Below are 16,858 nucleotides of genomic sequence, written 5' to 3'. Positions count from 1 at the left end.
AAAAAAGAAGCTCTTTTTACTTGAGATATAATTATCATTGCCGCTGCCACCAAAACAAATAGGTTAATGATTGAGGTCGGCCGCATTTTTGTAAAATCCATCCTAACCATTAAATGTGTTACTTATGTTAGGCAAAGTGCCCAAAAATCTACTCCATCTATTACTCAAGTGGACCACATGATTAGAATCAACGGACAGAACCATTTACTTTCAGATACTGTTTTCATTATTGTAGCTCACTTGAATCATTGATAGATACGGTTTTGACTCACAAGCTAAATTTTTGTTTGGAATTTAATGATTCAGAAAATTTTTATATAATTGTTACATTCGGCCCTTTTACAATTAAAGGTACACATATCTCTCAATTATGTATTTAGTGTGGGCCACCAATATTACACAGGTCAAGGTGGTTTCTACGTCCCTTGACATAATTTAAGAGTTCATATATAATGATTGAAGTAGATCTTACATAAATATTAGGATAGATCACATCAAGATCAAGAGCAAAGTCTTATTTATTTTTTAAAATAATGTGTCCATGTTGCCATGACAACTTAAGAGTTGATTTCTCACGGGGCCCATTAAAATACTTATGTAAAATCCATCATGGTCATTAGATGTGTAATCTAAATTCAAGGCTAAATTTAAAAAATTATGTTGACTTATGATTTAGACGAGGTATTTTAAAATAACAAAAAAGGAAGAGTTATCAATCCTCATATAAAACCTACTCCAATCACCATGGTACTAATATTTAAGCTCGAGGTCTAAAACTCATGCTCATCCATAATTCAGGTGGGCCATATCAGTCGAGTGGTTGGGATGTATTTACATAAACAATAAGATCGACCCGTACGCCTATTAAAAAAATGTAACAAAAGGCAGTGGAATGATAATATTATATGAATTAATGAGGTATGAAAACATTTTGAAAAAGGTACGGAATGTAAATTACTTATTAATCAGGTAGTTTCTTGTACAATTCCCAAAATAAGATAAACATAAACAAAGCAATTTGGTTAGCTAAAAATCCAGGAAATGGAAAACAGCACCCCTTTCTTCCTCCAATTCCCTACACCATTCCCACCCCCTCACCCTCTAAAACCCTAACCCTAGAATTTATTTATTTTTCTCCACCTACAATCATATAGATAAGGAAAAGGCAAAGAGTAATCTCGTCCGTCTATCTTCTCTTCCTCATCATTCATACTCTGTCCGGAACTGACATGCACAGATCCGGAACCGCGATGGCATGGAACGTCTTCAAATTCTGTACGGCCCTCCGTGGCCTCGGCTCCGTGATGATCCTCCTCGTCGTAGGCATCGTCGGCGTTACGTACTACGCCGTCGTCGTCACCAATTACGGCCCCGCCTTGCTAGCCGGAGGCCGTGATTCCATCATTGCGCTTTCCGTCTTGATCACCTTCCATTCCCTGGTATTTTCCATTTTCCGGTTTTTCTGCATTTTTTAGATATTTAAATAATCGCTGTTTCTCTTGATTTTGAAAGTATTGATTATTATTATTATTTTGTAATTTGGGCAGTTGGTGATGCTGCTCTGGAGCTACTTTTCTGTAGTTCTAACGGACCCTGGCGGTGTCCCGCTGAACTGGAGGCCTGTTATGGATGAGGAAACGGGAGACACTGCCCCATTGACCGGCTCGGAGTTTGGCGGCGAAGGTCCGACCACGATCGCCGACCCAGCGAACCCGAGAATCCGGTACTGCCGGAAGTGTAATCAGATGAAACCGCCTCGATGCCATCACTGTTCTGTTTGTAAGCTCATACATGCATGCATATGTATGTATATTCATACGCGAGCATGTTCTTTTTCCTGAACCTGTCTATTCTTGGTTTTAGGTGGGAGGTGTGTACTGAAAATGGACCATCATTGCGTGTGGGTTGTGAATTGCGTTGGAGCGTTGAATTACAAGTTTTTTCTTCTTTTCCTGGTATGTGGATTTTGTTGTGGTCGTCCTTCAGTTTCATAATTGGCTGTTTTGTTTCTTTGAAAATTGAATTGGGTTTGAAATTAGATTGGGTATCAACTTATTCGGTCTTTGTGATAGGAGGATGGATGAGATTGGGTTTTGTTCTCTGTTGCCAAATCATGGTGGGCGTGTGTTGCAGTTTATATTGATATTTTGGGCGTGTGTTGTAGTTTATATTGACATTTTGATGTGTCCTGCTTTGGAAGTTTTATTTTGATTCTTTTCGGATGTGTATATATGATGTCGGATTGAAATTCTGGTTATTCACCTGAGAAGATTTAGTCATTCTTGTTTTCTGATATTGGCTTATTGCTTGAGAGAATAATAAGCATTTTGTTTAGCCTGCACCACCTCTACATGTCATCAGATGTACCAACTTGGCACATGTATGAGATGTTCGAGCCTTGAATGAGGAGGGCTCCATGCGCAGATGGCCTGATGCAAAATTATGCTGGTCCACTCTTCAGAAAGACCACATATGTATGTTGAATGTGAGTGGTTGGAAATTCTTTTTTACATGCGTGACCCACCTGATGGGCGGACTGCCTTATTTTTTGCATTGGGTCACCTTGCAGAATGGCGCTCAACTGCTGCACAGTTGGGATGGCATGTTCAGCCACATTTAGAGGCGTGTGCAGGCTAGGGAAAGCTCTTTTGGGTTATCTGTGAAATGCCCTATTTTTTGTCTTTAAATTGCTAGCATTGGAGCTGACTTTGTACGTAGTAGGGTGTTGCAAGGCAACCACTTTCAAAGTTGTCCAACCATTATAGAAGCACAAGATGCTCCTGCACTGAATTATCTTTTTGGTGATATAAGAATAAAAATAGTTTTCATTTCTGAAAAGAGGTTCGAGATGCCTTCAAATATATCAAATCTCTCAGAGTACCCTTGTTGAATATATCACAATGTGGGTATGGGTATTGGACCTGTGTTGGATGTGACTTATCATAATAATTTTGTTTTAAAAAATAATTTAAAAACCTATAAGACTTAAAAACTAATAAAATATTCGACAATAGAAAATCTAAAATGCTTATGGGGGTCAAACAAGTCCAACACCTAGAGCTCTACCCATACCTGATAGCTGCATCATTATCTGAGTACGTCGAAGCCACAAAATTCAATTGCTTGCTGCTAATAATGCCCTTGTAAACCTTGAGTCGGCTGTGAAAAACATTGAGGGGGAAAACATTGAAACGAGGCCTTAAGTTTACAGTCTATGGAAATTGCCTCGATATAGAATAGTTCTAGTACAAAGATCTGGTGGTCCTCTCCATCCAAATGAACCATAGAATAGCAAGAGAGAGTGTCCACAGAGACTGTTTGTCTCTTCAACAAAAGTATGGTGCAAATCCTTACAAGAACCTCTCATGAATTGGGGTGGTTGAGGAAAGGCACATCATAAAGAATAACAAATGCTTTGTGACAGCTACATTCATACTCTTCTTTATGAATAAACATAATTTTGACAAGTTATGGCTCCAATCAGAACCCCAAGGTTCCCATTCAAAAAAATATGAACCCTGATATTTTCCTTCACCAAAATGTCATCTCTTTGTGCAAGCAAATCTACCAGTTTCCTTCATGTTTATGTGAATGTTGCCAAGCTACAAATGGAACAATATATGCCGCATATTTATAATGTCCAATGTTATAACTTTTACTATGGACTGCATAATACACATAATATTTACTCTGCTACTTTTCATTGCCCTTTCTTAATCTGCCCAAGTGATGTTCATGATATGGCCGATCCACTAAATTTCAAGCTGATTATGGGTTTTCAAAGCTCTATTCACATTTTACACTTATGAGTTCAGTAATTACTTATCGCCAGAAACTAAGTTCACAATCAATTGGCAATTCTTCTCTATCTAACAAAAATTTGGATTGCATAGTTGACAATTAATTTCATGGTAATCTATAAAGTTAAAATTGCACAATTGAGCTGGATTGGACTATGAATTTGATTAGGGAGAATCCACTATGAGTCTCCATCTCCTGAGTTCTGAGAGTTTTGAATATAAAAGGATAGGGTTGTGGTTGATATGGAATGGCATTTTATGCCTTTGCGTAGAATTTATTGGAATTATAGAACTATATGAATCCAAGGTGCGAATCTGTTGGAGGCCTCTTGAAAAATGAAACTCCTCACAAGTTAACCCTGCTTTCCTCAAGTTGTCAAACTTGCATTGGCTACCTGGGTCATAAAAGCTTTCTATAATGTCTTAGATTTAGGACTTCAGTCCCCGAACATGGCCAAGCATGAATATAGGGCAGCTCCAGAAAGCAATTGATGATAAACTAAGTAGAAGGAGACTGTTTCTTTCCACTAGCCCATTTCATAACATTTGGCTACAACACAGGTGATCCACAGTTCCATACCTTTTATAGTTGGCTACAAAGTCTTCAAATTTCATCCTTGAAAGTGTCTTACAAATGTGAATGATCTTTGTATTCATATAGCGGAGTAGGAACGAACTCAATTCTCAAAGCTGAGGAATCTAGCAAGGATGGAGTTCCATAAGGTTCTTCCACAATTCTCTACTTAGTAGACAAGTTGGCACCATAATGCCTCAAGGTGCATTACCAAAATACAATCCGCCATACCCTACGATTGATTAAACATGTAAGTTTTAGTGTGCGACAACCCAGGTAGATTGTGGTAACTAAAATTGAATTCTAAGTATCATTAAGGGAGTGCATACTATTTAAGGTCTCTAAGTTCAACCCTATCCTAGGTCCATAGTTTTAATCTAAACCCGGTAATGATACCAAACGGTCACGCCCCAGAATTCGGGTACCCCAGTGGGGCTACTCAATACCCAAATTCCAAGCATGTGAGCTAAAATTTATATATTTTTATTAATGCACAAGTAAATACTGAATCCCACAAGGCTATGTACATTCAAAATAAAAAAGGATAACTACTAATTCCAAACTTAATTAAATAACATTATACCATACCATTTACAACTTAAGCGGCTATTTAAAGTAATCACTTAACTTATTAAGTTAACATTTGAAAATTTTAAACTAAGCCTAATAACAATGCAAACTTATAATAAAGGCCCGCCGCCTCAAAATATTCCAACTTGGCATCTATATGGTTTAAATTAACGTGAGTATAACAACTCAGTAGAATCGTCTCATATACAAATCTGAAGTTCTAGATTTTACATGTCTTTAAGTAAAGTGATATATTTGAAACAAACGTAACAATATAACTTAAGATAACATTGAGTACAGGGAATACAAAAATGATATGCATGCGATATTATCCATGAATCTACATAAATAATCAAATAAACATTCATTATTGATTACAACACCGTACTCAATGTATGGTCATGTTTCATTAACACTTACGCACTAGTATCTCGTGGTGAGGGATCCATTCATACGTTAGCTGGTCAGACTACTGCTCCAATTGTACTTCTGACGTATGTCCACGCACACAATTGTACTCATACGCCGTACACAAAGGAGACTCTGAATGATCCAATGGGTTCTAGGGTCTTTCACCCAAGGGACACGATTGCCCTTCTTGCTAGCTTTAAGGTCTTTCACCCAAGGGACACGATTGCCCTACTTGCTAATAGCATTCTCTTTTCTTTCTTTTCCTTTTCTTTTTCCACAATTTCATAATAAATAAAGATACACGTATGTCATGAATGAATTCAAAATCAGTAATGAAATGATTTAATATATCAGATTTTCCTACAATAATACAAGTTCTATACAAAGTTTGCAGAAATTAAATACTGTTAAAATTCAGTCCCTGAAATTGTCTGAAAAATGGGTTATTTACTACAATAGATTGTAAATTTAGATTTTCTTAAGGTATATGCCGTATTTCATAACAATATGGAAATTTATGACAAAGCCCCCTGATTTGCTGAAAATTTTATAATTGAGTCTAGAAATTCTAAATTTTGAGTTAATTTAATTATATATATATATATATATATTGAAATAACTTGATTATTTTATAACTAATTTTAATTTCTCTTTGATAATTCATTAAGAATGTTTATCTAGGTTTAATCATTAAATTTATTTAAATTTTAATTTAAACATAAATTTTGAACTACCAGGGAAAGATTTATAAGTTTTAAATTTAAAATTATACTTTATTAAAATTTCAATCTAATAAAGTTTTAAATATATATATTAATCACTAAATTCCAAAATATAGAAATCTAATCAATTTAATTTCAATTTTAAAATTTTGAAAATTTTCTTAAACTTGAGTTCATTTAAAATTTAAATTAATTAACTTTTTAAATTTTTAGAATTAAAATTCAGATTTTAAACTTTACAGGAAAAAAATACACTGATTCCATAAATTCATAAAATTAACAATGTAATTAAATTATTATTTAATAATTTAAGTTAAACTATATTAAATTAAATTAAAAATTTTAATCTAATTATTTTAGATCAAATATTCTAAATTCAGAAATTTATCCAGTTTTTATATCTAAATTTAATAAGTTAAAGGAAGTTATTAATTTGGAATTTGGATACTATTATTTTTACACATTCAAATTTTAAATTTTTTTATGATTATAATTTATTCTAAGTATTATATTTATTGGAATTTAAATTATGGTTTACTTTTTAACTTGATTTTTTATAAAAATAATTTGGATCAATTACACGATTAAATTTAATAATTAATATAATTATTAATTAAGAATATTTTGGAATTAATTCAAATTTACTAATTTAAATAAATTCATTCCTTTACAAATCCATATATTAAAATATATAATCCAAAATTTTCATTTATTCTAAATAGATTGATATGATCATTATATTTTCATATGCCTATCAACAAAATATATTTATCAAATAAATATGAATTTCTTGAAAAATTCAGAGGGGAAATAAAATATTTATTATTTAATTTAATAACAAAAGAAAGTCAAAACTTATTATCTTAATTTAATTTAATAATTTCTTTGAACTAATATATTGAAGCAATTACACAAAATAAAATGAAAAGATCAAATAAACTTTTATACAAAATTTATTTAATTAATTAAAATAAAAATGCATAAAAATTCGGATTTAAATACATATAAAAAAATCTAAAATTTTCAGGTCTTTATAAGATCACCTACCTTTGAAAAATAATCTGTTAATCCAACTTGACACCGCTCTGGTTCTCTCTCTCTCTCTCTCTCTCTCTCTCTCTCTTTTTGATTTGTTTGTTTGTTTGTGTTTTTTTTAAAAAGAAAAAAGGGAAGGAGAAACAGAATGGAAGAGTGGGTGGATATGACTAGACAATCTCATCGATTGGACGGTTTAGATTGGTGGGTGGGTCCCACCATGATGGAAGGTACGAGATGGTGGTGGGTCTAGTACCCATTACTATACAAAGAATGAAGAAGGGAGAGTGAGTCGGGGAAGTGGGTCTGGGCGATGACATGCTTTCGCATGTCACTGCGAAATTGATTTATTTATTATTATTATTTTAATGTGGTGGGCCCCACTGTGATGCTATGATAAATCCACTCCATCCATCATCTTGGCCAGTCCATGAGAGGACATGGAGCTAAAAATAAGGCCAATCCAAAACTCAGGCGAGCCACATGAAAGAGTACGGTGCCACCAAAAATGGGTTGTTACATTCTACTCCCTTAACAAAAAAATTATCTCCAACATTTAACATACCTAACCTATGAAGAGATGAGGTACTTCTTTTGAATTTCATCCTCGTGCTCCCACGAAGATTCGTCCACGCCATGATGCCCCCACTGAACCTTCATGAGTGGTATTGTTATATATATATATATATATATATAAAGAAACGCTCAGCTACAACCTAGTTTGCACGTCATTATGTGCAAACCTTGCTATCAACCGTCTGATAAGGCAGACGGTCTGGCTAAAGGCGCTCTTATGCGTGAGTTTGAAAGAGCGAGTTTCATTTTCTGGCACACCTCTTCACCCTATTCTCTAACTTTTCAAAGGATGCGGCGGAAACCTTTCACATGAAGTTCTTCCGTTGGAAACATCATGGGGCCTACCATGATGTTTTTGAGAAATCTATCCCATCCATCCGTTTTTTGAGCTCATTTTAGGACCCGAGACCAAAAATTAGCAGGATGCAAGACTCAAGTGGGCCAAACTAAAGGAAAAGGTGGGTAGGGAATTTTCTATCGTTGAAACCTTCCTAGGGTTGACAGTGATGTTTACATGCCATCCATACCGTTCGTAATGTCATTACCACTGAGATGAATTGAAAGCACAAATATTAGCTTGATTCAAAGCTTCTAAGCCCTAGGAATATTTCAACCATGTTCATTCCTTACGTTTTCGGCCCACTTGAGTATTGTATTTTGCTCATTTTTTTGCCTTATGTCCTAAAATGATCTCACAAAACAGATGCATGGATTGGATTTCTCAAAAACATCACGGTGGGTCCCACTTAGGTTTCCAACGGAAGAACTTCATGTGAAAGGCTTTCAACGTGGGTTTTTTGAACAAGGATTTTCTGCAAAAGCTTTTTGCACACTGGAAACCTAGGTGGGGCCCACCATGATGTTTTTGAGAAATTTGATAGCAAGGTTTGCATGTAATGACGTGCGAATCGTAAATGACCTCTCTCTCTCTCTTTATATATATATATATATATATATATATATATATATATATATATATATATATATATATATATATATATACAGAAACACTCACCTGCGAACCAGTTCATACGTAGTACATATGAACTTTAACTCATCATATTTGATGAATCTCGCAAATCTGAACGGTCCACATGAAGCAGAACCTCATGAAACCTCCTGGTGCGAATTTTTACTTTGATCCGAAACTTTGGTGGGCCATGAAAAATGCAAACAGTTTCTTCCCTTGATTTGAATTTCTCTTTGCTATGGCCCATCAAAATCTTAGATCAGGGTGAAAATTCACCCCCTAAGTTTTCATGGGATTCCGCATCTTATGGACCGTTCGGATTTGACACCCATGACACGTGTGCAAAGGTGTGCACGTGCATATGTGCGTAGGTGAGCATGCCTCTCTCTCTCTCTCTCTCTCTCTCTCTCTCTCTCTCTCTCTCTCTCATATATATATATATATATATATATATATATATATATATATAATATTCTATTAAAAAACTAATTCGGGTCACTATAGTAAATGTACCTGGTCTTGCATTCATCATCCTAGCTCCAACTATGTTTGCTGAGATAAAAATAAAAATTTGAATTTCGCAATGATGTGCGAAAGCACATCACCGCCCAAACCCCTCTCTCTCTCTCTCTCTCTCTCTCTCTCTCTCTCTCTCTCCTTCTTCTTCGTACAATGATGAGTACCGGACCTACCACCATCTCGTAACTTCCAATGTGGTGAGACCCTCCCACCAATCTAAACCGTCTAATCGATAGGATGGTCTGATCATATCCACCCCACTCCTCTTCCATTCTGTTTCTCATTCCCTTAAAAAACAAACAAACAACCCAAAAGAATATCGAGAGAGAGAGAGAGAGAGAGAGAGAGAGAGAGAGAGAGATTGAATCACGACTGTGTCAAGTTGGAATAACAGATCATTTTTCAATGGTAGGTGATCTTATACAAACCTGAAATTTTAGATTTTTTATGTATTTAAATCTCTTTTTTGCATTTTTATTTAAATTAATTAATTAAAATTTGTATAATAGTTTAATTATTTTTTTTATTTTATTCTATGCAATTGGTTTGGATATGTTAGTTAAAAGAATTATTAAATTAAATTAAGATAATAAGTTTTGACTTTCTTTAGTTATAAATTGAGTTCAATTTAATAATTATTATTATTATTATTATTATTATGATAATAAAGCTCTGAGGTAAATTAATATAATTTTTTAAAAAAAATTAGATATAAATTCAAATTTTAGAATAATTAATAATAATAAGATTTAAATTAATCCTAACTTAAATATGATACGATAGATGAAATTCTATTAAAAAGGAAAAAGAAAAGAAAATGTGTGATGTTTAACTCATATATGAAATTTCTAGATGCTTTTGTTTATTTAAATTTTGTTATAAAAATTTAATATATAATTAATTTAAAATAGCAAATTCTTAAGAATTATTAATTTTAAATTATTGCTGAATTTTCACATAAACTTTCTCTCAAGTTGCTGGAAATTATAGACTCTTTTGAATTGAAATGCTTTACCATCAATAGTATAAAACCCATATTAACTATTGAATTTTTTAATTAATTGAAATTCCTTTATATTTAACTTCAAATTAAAATTTAGTAAAAAAAAACTTTTATTTTAAATTAATTAACTTAAATACAAATTGTAAGAAAATTTAATGTATATAAATTAAATTAGTAGCATAAATCATTTTAAAATTTTAATTTGACGTATTGTTTAAAATATCAGAATAATTAATTAAATAAATTTAACATATATAAAATATAAATCCGGGACTTTATATTAGTTGATTAATTAACTTAAATCAAGAATTATTTTAAGATGTTTAATTAAATTATAAGTTTATATTATAATTTAATTTGTAGTTACTATTTATGAGATTAATAGTAATTATGCTCACTTGGAATATGAATTTAATTCAAATATTAAGAACTAAATCTATTTAAAATTTATTAAACGAAATTAAGATGAATTTTGAAATTATTGAGAATTATAGAATTTGGTGTTCAGCGATTAATCTAAACTTTAGCATATATGGTTAATTAATTAGTTAAGTTCGAATTTTAATATTATTTCAAAATTTAGAAAATAATTAGTTCTATCAATATATAAAAATATAAAAAGAAAATCACAAATTCAGAGCTCAAATAAAATTTCTAGCAAAGCCAAGGGGCTGCAGCATAAATTTTCACACTATTACAAAATATAACTTGTACCCTCAAAAAAATCCAAATTTACTGTCTGTTACCGTAAACAGTCCAGTTTTTTAGACAATTTCAAGGACTGAATTTTAACAACATTGAATTTCCGCAAATTTTTTATAAAACCTGCATTATTGTAGGGAAATTTGATATATTGAATAATTTCATTACTGATTTTGGATTTATTCATGATATGCATGCATTTCTATTTATTATGGAATTGTGGAAAAAAGAAGGAAGAAGAATGGTAAAGGCAAGTAGGGCGATCGTGTCCCTTTGGTGAAAGATCCTAAAGCTAGCAAGTAGGGCAATCGTGTCCCTTGGGTGAAAGCCCCTAGAACCCGTTGGATCATTCGGAATCTCCTTCGTGTAAGGCGTATGAGTACAATCATGTAAGGCGTATGAGTACAATCCTTCGTGTAAGGCGTATGAGTACAATCATGTACGTGGACATACGTCAGAAGTACAACTAGAGCAATAGTCTGACTATCTAACGCATAAATGGTTCCTTCACCATGAGGTACTGGTGCGTGGGCGTAGGGTTGTACATCAAGCCGAGTTGAATCGAGCTGGGCCAAGCTCGGCTTGTTTGCCAAAGCTTTCGAGTCAATCTCGAGTCGAGCTAGTGGTTCGAGTCGAGTCGAGCTTGTTCATATGCCAGCCTAGCACCCAGCCCGACCCAAACTCACACCCAACTCAACCCGGTGCCCAACCCAACCTAACCCAGTCCCCACCCCGACCCAAACCCCAACCCGACTCAATCCAGCGCGGTCGAGTAGGGTTTTTTAGTAAAAACTTTTAAGTTGCAGCTTTTTTTAAAAAAGTTAAACATATTATATATATATATATATATATAAAATATTAATATAATAATATATATATATAATATAATATTAAAATATATTACTCGAGTCGAGCTCGAGCTCGAGCTTCGAGTCGAGTTGAGTTGAAATGCAACATGGTCGAACTCGGCTTGAACTCAACTCGAGCTTTAGAAAACAAGCTTGACTCGCCTCGAGTCGGCCTTTCAAGCCGAGTCAATCCGAGCTGACTCGAGCCGAGTTGAGTGAGCTTTTCGAGCTAGCTTGACTCGTGTACAGCCCTACGTGGGCGTTAATGCAACGTGGTCATACATTGAGTACGATGTTATAATTAATGATGGATGTTTATTTAATTATTTATGTGGATTCATGGATAGTATCGCATGCATATCATTTTTGCATTCCCTGTACTCAATGTTATTATAAGTTATGTTGTTATGTTTGTTTCAAATATATCACTTTACTTAAAGATATGTGAAATCTAGAACTTCATATTTGTGTATGAGACAATTCTAGTGAGTTGTTATACTCACGTTAATTTAAACTATACATGTATCGAGTTGGATTATTTCGAGCAGGCGGGCCTTTATTATTAGTTTGCATTGTTATCAGGCTTAGTTAAATGATTTAGTTTAAATAGCCGCTTAAGTTGTAGATGGTATGGTACAATGTCATTTAATTAAGTTTGGAATTAGTAGTTATCATTCTTTATTTTGAATGTATATGACCTTATGGGATTGAGTATTTACTTGTGCATTAATGATAATATATAAATTTTAGCTCATGTGCTTGGAATTTGGGTATTGATTAGACCTACTTGGGTACCCGAATTTTGGGGCGTGACACAATTCTCAAAGCTGAGGAATCTAGCAAGGATAAAGTTCCTTAAGGTTCTTCCACAATCCTCTACTTTGAAGATAGTTGGCACCATAATGCCTCAAGTTGCATTACCAAAATACAATCTCTGCTTCAACCTTTGTGTCGCAGAAGAATATAGAACCATACAAATGACTCAATGGATGCATGAGAAGGGCAGCAATGCTATATCAATGACCATTCTTACAGCTTTATGTCCTACTAGGACTGGTATATTTGACATTGTCAGACTCTATACTGAATTTAATGAGGCTCAGCTACAGAGCCTTCCCTCATGGACTGGGACAATGCAAAGATAGAAACGCCATAGAAAAATTGCTGACTTCTCCCAGGTGTGAACTGCAGATGACTCCAGTGGTTCAATTCCTTCTGACTTGGGGGTCATCCTAACCCAAATGGGAAGAAGATGGTCAGCTACCTGGCAGCTATCTCTATCAGCCTTTAGGGAGCTTGGCAGATGGAAGGGGATGCAAGTCTCGAAATGAAGTCTCCTGCTTGGGCATTTGATCTTTGAATGCCTAGATCTTTTGCTGGTACATTTATCAAAAGGAAGACTTTCGGGTAAGATTAGATTGGAAAGTTGGAAGTTGATAAGTAGTGGGGATAATGGGAAGAGCTTAGGAGATAGGTCCCACTTTCCCGTACTTCATTCTTAAGGATGTGTAGATCTCCAATATACTGGAGATTATGAGATTGAGCTTCATCAGCTGTCTCTTCCAGTTTTGAGGAAGGGGAACACCAATCTACTTGGCCTGCCTAGTCTTGTTTGATTGAATCATTCACCTTTCAACTCTATCACATGGGCCTATTCATGGTCACATGAGTTAAATTTCCTCAGGGATCCATCATGTTTTCTGAGGAGGGTTATAGAAAGCATTGAGAGAAGTTGGAAGAAGTTTACTAATCCTATTGAATCAAAGAGGTTAAAGAGGCTTTCTTACTGATCTTACTAGATCAAAGAGGTTAAGAGGACTGCTCTCTCATAACTTCTCACCATATGTCCTGGAACATTTCTAAAAGTAGTGGTGGTGGTAACCCAATTATTGCATGGATGATGTAGGCTACATTTCTTGCATAGTCATCGGACTCACCATCTCAGTTGTTTGTTTATTTGGTAAATGGAAATTTATTACATGAAGGATGGCATTACATCAAATAAGCAGCACAGGTCGCCCGATACAAATAGGAGAGAGACTATCTGCCAATTCGCAATCTGGAACATGAGTAACAGACACAACCACATCCCTAGTTTAATCCCAATCTCCTCTAGTCAATACTCTAATAGTATTAGCAGCTCTGCACAGACCCAACACTGTCTAGAAGCCCAGGTGATAAATATAAGGAATTTCCTTCCACCACAAACCTTCCTTGCTGCAATGACACAGTAAAAATCCTTAAACCTCGAAAGAGCGCCTAGCTTATAGAAAAAGTGCCCTAGCTTCTGCTTTATGAATCTTTTATGCCAATGGAACCTGAGGACGTATCAATCTGACCCTGTTCTTCACGTGCTACACCTATCCCCCCCAGGTCCTGGATTGTGAAAACAGCTACCCATCCTAAGAAGATGCTTTGCTTTTATTTTCGTCAGTGCTGCTATATAATTGCTCCATTCCTGGATGGATCCTACTTGTGCATTTGATGAAGTCATGCTGGTTGCTTTATAGAAATTTACAATATCCAAATAGACAATGTGTTTGGTTGTTCCTCATTTTGTTGCTCTTCAATGCAGTTCTACACATTTCTTGAGACAACTCTTGTTACCTTGTCATTGTTGCCACATTTTCTAGCATTCTTTATTGATGGTGAGATTCCAGGAACTGCAGGAACCCTTGCGACCACTTTCCTTGCATTTGGTAAGAAGCCCCTCTTCTGATAATTTGATTCTTGTGTCCCAAACCCATTTTCTAACCTTTTACCACCTTGATTTGTCCAGTGCTGAACTTGGCATTTGCATTGAGTGTTCTTGGGTTCCTGATCATGCATATTTCATTGGTTGCATCCAATACCACAACTATTGAGGTGAGTGTTTCGTATGCTTTATGCTTGTATTTTTGTGTCATTTGTAATTGTTGACCGTTTGATTCCTTTTGTAATCAGGCATATGAGAAGAAGAGCGCTCCTAAATGGCGGTACGACCTTGGTCGAAGAAAGAACTTTGAACAGGTTGGTTCATTCTTCCATGAGTAATTATCCTCACCAAGTATCCAATTAACAACCCAATGCCTGTTATTCCAAGTTGCCTAGGATCTAGGAATCACTAGCAACATGGGGTGAAAAGCACTGACCATGTACTTAAGTTGATAGGTGTTTCATTTGCATTATCCATGCCAAACATTTAAGCTCTTTGTCATCTTTCAAAAGAAAAAAATAATAATCTCTTTGCACAAGTCAAATTATTCATGTCTTTCTTCTCATGCTCGATATATGATCATTCGCATGTGGGAGGAGATCAAGTCCACCTTAGTGGACAAAATTTTCATCCCCCCAGGTTCATACTATTATACATGTGCCAGATGTGCATGATAATCTGAAACTACCATTCATCATAGGGCTCGAGGAATGGCTCAAAGACTAAAAATTGCAAAGATCAAACAATCCTAATCATTGTAATAATAAATAAATAAATAAAGTGTATAATGAAAAATAAGAATTCAGTTGGTATTTTTGTATGGCATTTTTACATGGTTTTGATTGTCTTATTGTTTTGGTTTTGATCAATGACCCATTCATGGACCCTTATGATGAATGGACGGATCATCATAGGATGTCTATGACATGCACTCTTATAAACCTGGGAGGATGAATTTTTTGCCCTCCCAGGTGGACTGGATCTTGTCCCCATGTATTTATTTTCTTATTTGGTTATGCCTTCCCCTCTCCTAGTTGCCTAGGTGGCCATTTCGTGACCACAGGCAACAATTCCCAATGGTTGCTGGGAAGTATTGACTGCTATGATGTCTGGTTAGAATGTTAAAAGCTGTTAACTGCACATGGTTCTAGCTTCTAATTACATATATGGTTTCCTAGTTTGTTGTGATTGTAGAGCATGCAACGTATGCTGTAGTTACTAGTTAGTGATTTGTATATATCACTTGAAGGGTGCTGCTAAGGGGGCTCTTGAGATGTGTGAACATGGGTCCACATGCGAGATGTGAGCCAGTCATCAGGCAGGACTGACCTTGTATGTGACACCTAAAAATCCAGGTCAGCCTGTTTGTGCAAAGAAATGGGCAGTTAATAGAAATTGGCCAACAGTCCAATTGTAGGATGAGGATACATGCAAGGTGGAGCTCACCACTGAACAGCCTGTGCCTTTAACACGTGGGCCATATTGGCAAAGCGTGGGATGAGTGCCGACACACACGAATCCCCTCTGCATTCTCTTCGCATGGATTTTCAGTAGCCATAATGGCTGAGAAAAGCAGATCAAACATTTAACATTGCTTTTGACGTTGGTTTGGTGGTCAGGTGTTTGGAACCGAAGGGAAATACTGGTTCATTCCTGCCTACTCAGAAGAGGACCTGAAAAAAATGCCGGTGCAGGGTCTTGAGTATCCGTCCAAGCCCGACCTTGATGCCCAAGAGTTCTAACAATCCATCCATCTGGAGTTCCTTTGTGTAACAATCTTGGAAAGAAAAGAAAAGAATCTTCCTCAAAACCAATTGCTTGCATGTCCGTTGCGGGGCCAACTCTGCCCCATCCTTCATCATCATTGCTACTAGCATCAGCATTACCCCACCCTCATCAGCGCCAGGGGAGTCAAGGCTTTCAAGTGTGAGAGCCAGAGCCATTGAAATCAGGTATAGAATGGGTGTTTGCTTCTGTGATGATGGTGTTTGTTTCATTTGTCATTTGAATTATTATTCAAGTGGGGTTTCATGTGTTATATTATACAATGATAGGTTTTTTGGAATCTGTTGTATGCAATGATCGCTGACCTTCTAACTTAGGAGAAAAGGAAAAGATTAGTTGTGATACATCTGACTCTCTCCAACATTGATGAAGAAATTACAAAATTAAAAGAAAAGAAGAAGCCAAAATGGGTGTATGCAAATCAGCTGGGCTGTAAATAGGCAGGTTCGGCATTGGTATTTTCTGTTTCTCTGCATGATCTGGTGATCTGCATCCTTGTTGTTGATTGGCTATGGTCCAAAACCCGCACATGGTAATGTGGGAAATGATTGCTGGAGTGATCTGCAATGCTAGAAATGATGGCTCACCCGTCTAACATCTCCATTGTAGGTCTGAGATGGTCCAAGATGATCTGAACTGTTGTGGTGG

At 35.5% G+C, this 16,858-nt stretch overlaps 1 protein-coding gene and 1 long non-coding RNA gene across 2 annotated transcripts; both read left to right on the top strand.

Moving 5' to 3' along the window:
• Window positions 1-1,022: 1,022 nt before the first annotated feature.
• Window positions 1,023-16,554, top strand: LOC131248388 (probable protein S-acyltransferase 14). Its single transcript, XM_058248656.1, has 7 exons — window positions 1,023-1,439; window positions 1,548-1,779; window positions 1,864-1,955; window positions 14,306-14,429; window positions 14,510-14,595; window positions 14,674-14,739; window positions 16,045-16,554. Exons 1-7 carry the CDS (start codon window positions 1,230-1,232, stop codon window positions 16,165-16,167), a joined length of 933 nt encoding a protein of 310 aa, XP_058104639.1. The 5' UTR covers window positions 1,023-1,229; the 3' UTR covers window positions 16,168-16,554.
• On the top strand, window positions 2,155-4,527 carry LOC131248389 (uncharacterized). Its single transcript, XR_009172215.1, has 2 exons — window positions 2,155-4,361; window positions 4,462-4,527. It is a non-coding gene; the product is annotated as an uncharacterized LOC131248389 (long non-coding RNA).
• Window positions 16,555-16,858: the final 304 nt, after the last annotated feature.

Source organism: Magnolia sinica, chromosome 6, assembly GCF_029962835.1.
Source record: "Magnolia sinica isolate HGM2019 chromosome 6, MsV1, whole genome shotgun sequence".
Lineage (NCBI taxonomy): Eukaryota > Viridiplantae > Streptophyta > Magnoliopsida > Magnoliales > Magnoliaceae > Magnolia > Magnolia sinica.
The sequence above is the reverse complement of the archived record's forward strand: the minus strand, read 5'-3'. Positions and strand labels throughout refer to the sequence as shown.

Excerpts from the sequence above, each read along its gene's own strand:
- LOC131248388 (XM_058248656.1), top strand. The coding sequence starts at position 1,230 with ATGCACAGATCCGGAACCGCGATGGCATGGAACGTCTTCAAATTCTGT. Across the intron at positions 14,596-14,673 it reads CCAATACCACAACTATTGAG|GCATATGAGAAGAAGAGCGC; the intron begins GTGAGTGTTTCG and ends TTTTGTAATCAG. Across the intron at positions 14,740-16,044 it reads GAAGAAAGAACTTTGAACAG|GTGTTTGGAACCGAAGGGAA; the intron begins GTTGGTTCATTC and ends TTTGGTGGTCAG.